At 37.5% G+C, this 4,540-nt stretch overlaps 1 protein-coding gene across 1 annotated transcript; it reads left to right on the top strand.

Moving 5' to 3' along the window:
• The first annotated feature begins 805 nt into the window (after positions 1-805).
• Positions 806-4,337, top strand: LOC129944560 (uncharacterized). The gene is made up of 2 exons (XM_056054119.1): positions 806-919; positions 3,783-4,337. Exons 1-2 carry the CDS (start codon positions 806-808, stop codon positions 4,335-4,337), a joined length of 669 nt encoding a protein of 222 aa, XP_055910094.1.
• The last annotated feature ends 203 nt before the right edge of the window (positions 4,338-4,540 follow it).

Raw genomic sequence — 4,540 nt, 5'->3', positions numbered from 1 at the left:
GCTCAGCCCAATTCACGAACATATAAAGCTTTTGGTTGTCAAGCAGCTTCAGTTCTTGCGTCAATTTAATCTTGTAGAGCCCGTTCAGACGGTTCGATATTTTCACCGTATCGGATATTTTCTCGATTCGGTGCCTTTCGGTTGCTGTGTTCAGACGTATACAGTTAAATGCCGTATCGTCTGAATATACTCATTTAAATTATATTGACACTTGCTCATACTTGAAAATCGACGATACGGCAAAACCACCGATTCGGGATCGTGTGAACGGGTTCTAAGAATGTAAGCCAAGATCTTTTCGCAAAATTCGCCACAACGACATCACAGAGATGCCAAACGCTTGAGAATGACGTGAGAAAGACACTTTTGGGCTGTTTGCAATTGAACCCTTAGCGGCAGCAATATTCTCGACGCTAAGGGCACTTCTCTGTCTCACTGGCACGGGAATATTTTGTATTGTGCCTGTGGATCCAAATTTTTCCACTAAAGGCCTAATTGTTGATATGTAAGGAAGATTATGACGACCCTAAATTGGACGTAGTGGTCTTAATGTTGAGCCCACTGACTCCAAATTTCGGTAGAAAATTTTAGTAGTTTCGACTCGTTGTTGGCTCGTATATCTATTCATCATGAAATGGCAAACCTTACTCAAAAGAAATTTCAAAAGAGCGGCAAAAAATATGGCGTCGTTTGCCCCCCTGTTGAAAAACCCCGTACATAAACCTCGAACCGAAGGCTGTAAAGACGAAAATGGAAACATTGTAGTTGAACCGCAGTAAATGCTGATGATATAGAAGGACCATTTATGGATACCGGTGAAGACGAACCAAATTATGCTGTCGGGCAGGACGATCCATTAAATATATACTACGAAAGCCAAAAATCCCGTCTTCCTGAAAAAGATACTGTTGAAGCACAAGTAGTTCATCAACCTATTATTGAATTTTAAACTAATTTTTTGAATTCACTTAAAATCTATATTTAAATTAACTTTTGACTAAAAACTAAATTTATTTTCAATTTGATATTTTTAATACTTAAACTTTAATTTAAATGTAAAACTTAAAGTCTAAACTTGACTAACCTAAATTTAGTCAAATTAAACATTCTAAAATGTAAATAAAAAATCATTGCGATTATAGCTTAAAATGTCAAGATCCTAAATTCGTACTAAAATTCTTAAACTTTCAAATTTTCCGCCACTAAAAACCATCGGCCATCTTTTAATGTTACAAAAATGTACTAAAATTAAAAACAAGAAAGAAAAAGAAGAAAATAAAAGAAGGATCTGGCATTCAAGCATGGACCACCTTACCATAAAGTTAAACTCTGTTTTTCTTACGTGTTTTTTCTTGAATTCGCTCCACCGTCACGTCGTCGACTTTTTCTGTTTGAAGTTAGTAAAAATAATTATCTGTGAAGATTTGCTCATCAGATCATTCGCGATTAAAATCTTAGCAGATAGAGTGAAAAAAGCTTTGCTCGTACAGATACCCTCTAAACTGCAACCAACTATAGAAGAATCAGTCTCCTTAACGTCTCTGAAAAAAATTTTTCTGCCATAATATGTTAAAGTCTAAAGCCCATCGACAACAACCTTATAGTTCCTCATAGATTTAGTTAAGACCATGAAAGTCTACAATCTATTAAATATTTCTATCACCGCAGATCCTGAAAGAAACCCAAGAACCTCAAATCTACATCTACCATCTCGATTTCAAGGAGGCATATGACAGCATCTATAGGAACGAGCTTCCAAACTCTTCCGTTTTTTCCGGATGACCTTGGAGAATTCCCGCCGCTCCATAAAGGCTGGAAACAACTTAACAACATCTTTCGATGTCAAAAATTACTTTAGACAAGGTAATGTACTGTCATGTATTAAGTCAGAGGTGGTGAAAATGGGTTCAGCTGTTAAATAAATAAAATTAGGTGGCGCTAAGAACTAGGGCCTAGTGACTTAGAACTCTCAGCCATTCCTGTGTGCGAGCAATTTTGTCAGGAATGGGTTTAGCGGTTGATGAGGGTAAAACAAGGAATTTACTCTGTTCAAGAAATTACTAAAAACACTGACGCACGTCGCAGTTAAAATGTCACGATTAGAAGACGTAACTTTGTGGTAGTTAAGGACTTATACCTAGGCTCCGCTTTGAACGCCGAAAACAATAGCAATGACGACCTCACGAAAAATTACTCTTGCTTACCGCTGTTTCTTTGGGCTAAGGAAGCAATTGAGTATAGTAAAGGACAGTGCATAAGAGGAAGGCCGCGGATCAGGTGGCGCGCACAACTGAAAAGTTACCTCACCCAAAACGCAACGGAAGGCATTTAGCTAGGGACCAAGCTAGGTGGAGAAGATTGTTGGATGAGGCCCTAGTTCACCCAGGACTGTAACGCCACCTTAAGTAAGTAACTATTACTACACGTATTGTAGTATTGTGTATTTTGATGTTAGATTTATTCAAATCTCAAATAAATTAGTTATCAGACCAAACTGTAAGCAGTTCAAACTGTAAGGTTTAAAAGCTTATTATGAGTCGATTTACGCTACAATAACGCTTTCGAATTGTTTAAATTTACTTTAAAAAATATTAAATTTATTGTCACTGTTGAACACTTCGTCCATTTTACACTGTTCACTTTTGATATCCTTTCTGGTTGAATATGGCTTCGACAATAAGAAAAGACAATCCTAAGATATTTTACGAATCACTATTATATCCAATAAAATTGATGATTATCACAACTTGTATACAGCGGGCTTAATGTATTGCAGAATCAAATTGGGAACGAATTAATTTCCAAGAGTTGTGATGCTGAGTGATCCCTAGTCGGTGAGTTTATTGGAATATGCCCTCAAACAAGCAATTCTTTGAAGAAATAATAAATAAATATTTAGGTTAAGAAATTAAATGTATTTCCATAGGAAATGAATAGTCTCAAGGGTTTTTATCTGCGGACAAAACATTGGTCCTTCGAGCCGGATTCAGCCAATCGGCTACAACAGCCAATTCGCTTCATCAAAGAGCCAAGTCGCTACATAAGCCAAGTCGTTTCATTAAAGAACGAAGTCGCTACATAATCCAAGTCCCTTCATCACAGAGACAAGTCGCCACAGAAGCCAAATTGCATCAGCAAAATTTTCAAAACACAGCCAATTCGACCATCGATACAAAAAAAGGAAGGAACAAATGGCGGAACCATCAGTAGAAACAATTCAAAAACTGAATTTCGACGAAATCAAACGAAAAAAAATAAACTTTTCGAAAGACTCAGAAGATCGGTATTCGTTGCAATACTTTGAAATCCGGCGGAGAAGTTAGCAACAGTATGGAAGACGTGCGATGAACTTCATGCTAAGGTGTATAATATAAAAATGCATAATGAAAATGTTTTTTGAACGTTACAACAACAAAAAAACACTACTAGCATCCCACTTTCAAGCATTTCTCAGCATCCCAAATGTTAAGTCTGAAACTGCACAAAATTACAAGAAATTGTTGGACACAACGAACGAGACACTAATTGGAATAAAGGCATTAAATATTGACACGAAGTCCTGGGACCCATTTATTGTCTATATGGCCTCGCAAAAGTTAGATATGGAAACCAGAAAAGAATTGGAACTGGTATGGGGAGCCAAAACAGATTAACCATCATGGGAGGACCTAGCTGTATTTCTCTCAAAGAAATTTAGATCATTGTACGGTGAATACATAAAGTAAAGAGCCTTAATAGACCAAGCCTCACAAAACTCATTCATCACCGAAAATTGTGTGCAGTTGTTAGGACTCAAGCGTGAACCCGCTAACGTCACTATCAAGGGTTTAATAAACGCCACAAACCGAAGAGCTGGTCAGGTCTCTTTAAACATAAGAGAAAAATGGTCAAATAAAGTCATACACACCACAGCCCTCATTCTAGGACGAATCACAGAAAGTCTTCCATCGACATGCACAAACTTCAATGTTAACGTAGACATAAAGAATACTGAACTTGCAGATCCAGAGTTCCTTACTCGATCAAAGATCGATGTATTGTTAGAAGCTGATGCATATGGTGAAATCCTGCTGGAGGGATTGAAGAAAGGTATGCCAACTGCACAAAAGACCAAACTGGGCTGGATTTTATCTGGTCCCATAGCTAGAAGCGCATCAACTACATCAACTTCCATAAAAAGTACATCACAGCTCGATCAACAGCTATCAACATTTTGGGAACAGGAGGAAATCGAAAAGAAACCCTTTTTGTCTCACGAACAAGAGATGGCCGAAAAGCAATACATTACAAATGTCCAAAGGATAAAAGATGGACGGTATAAAGTCAAAATGCCGTGAAAAGATGATCCTATGACAAAGCTTGGCCTTTCGGAAAAGTCAGCTATTGCCAGGTATGTCTCGAACGAAAAGAGGCTATTAAAAAATCCAAGTCTTTATGCGGAATACAACAAGTGCATTGAAGAGTATATAACATCTTGGGCATATGGAAGAGATTTCCAGCAATGAAGTAAACAAACCTTGTTATTACCTGCCTCTTCACG

Source organism: Eupeodes corollae, chromosome 1 (assembly GCF_945859685.1).
Source record: "Eupeodes corollae chromosome 1, idEupCoro1.1, whole genome shotgun sequence".
Classification (NCBI taxonomy): Eukaryota; Metazoa; Arthropoda; class Insecta; order Diptera; family Syrphidae; genus Eupeodes; species Eupeodes corollae.
Note: the sequence above shows the minus strand (reverse complement) of the source record. Positions and strands in the feature narration are given on the sequence as shown.

Coding starts and splice junctions, on each gene's coding strand:
- LOC129944560 (XM_056054119.1), top strand. CDS start 806: ATGGATACCGGTGAAGACGAACCAAATTATGCTGTCGGGCAGGACGAT. Junction 920..3,782: donor AAGATACTGTTGAAGCACAA/GTAGTTCATCAA, acceptor AATTGTGTGCAG/TTGTTAGGACTCAAGCGTGA.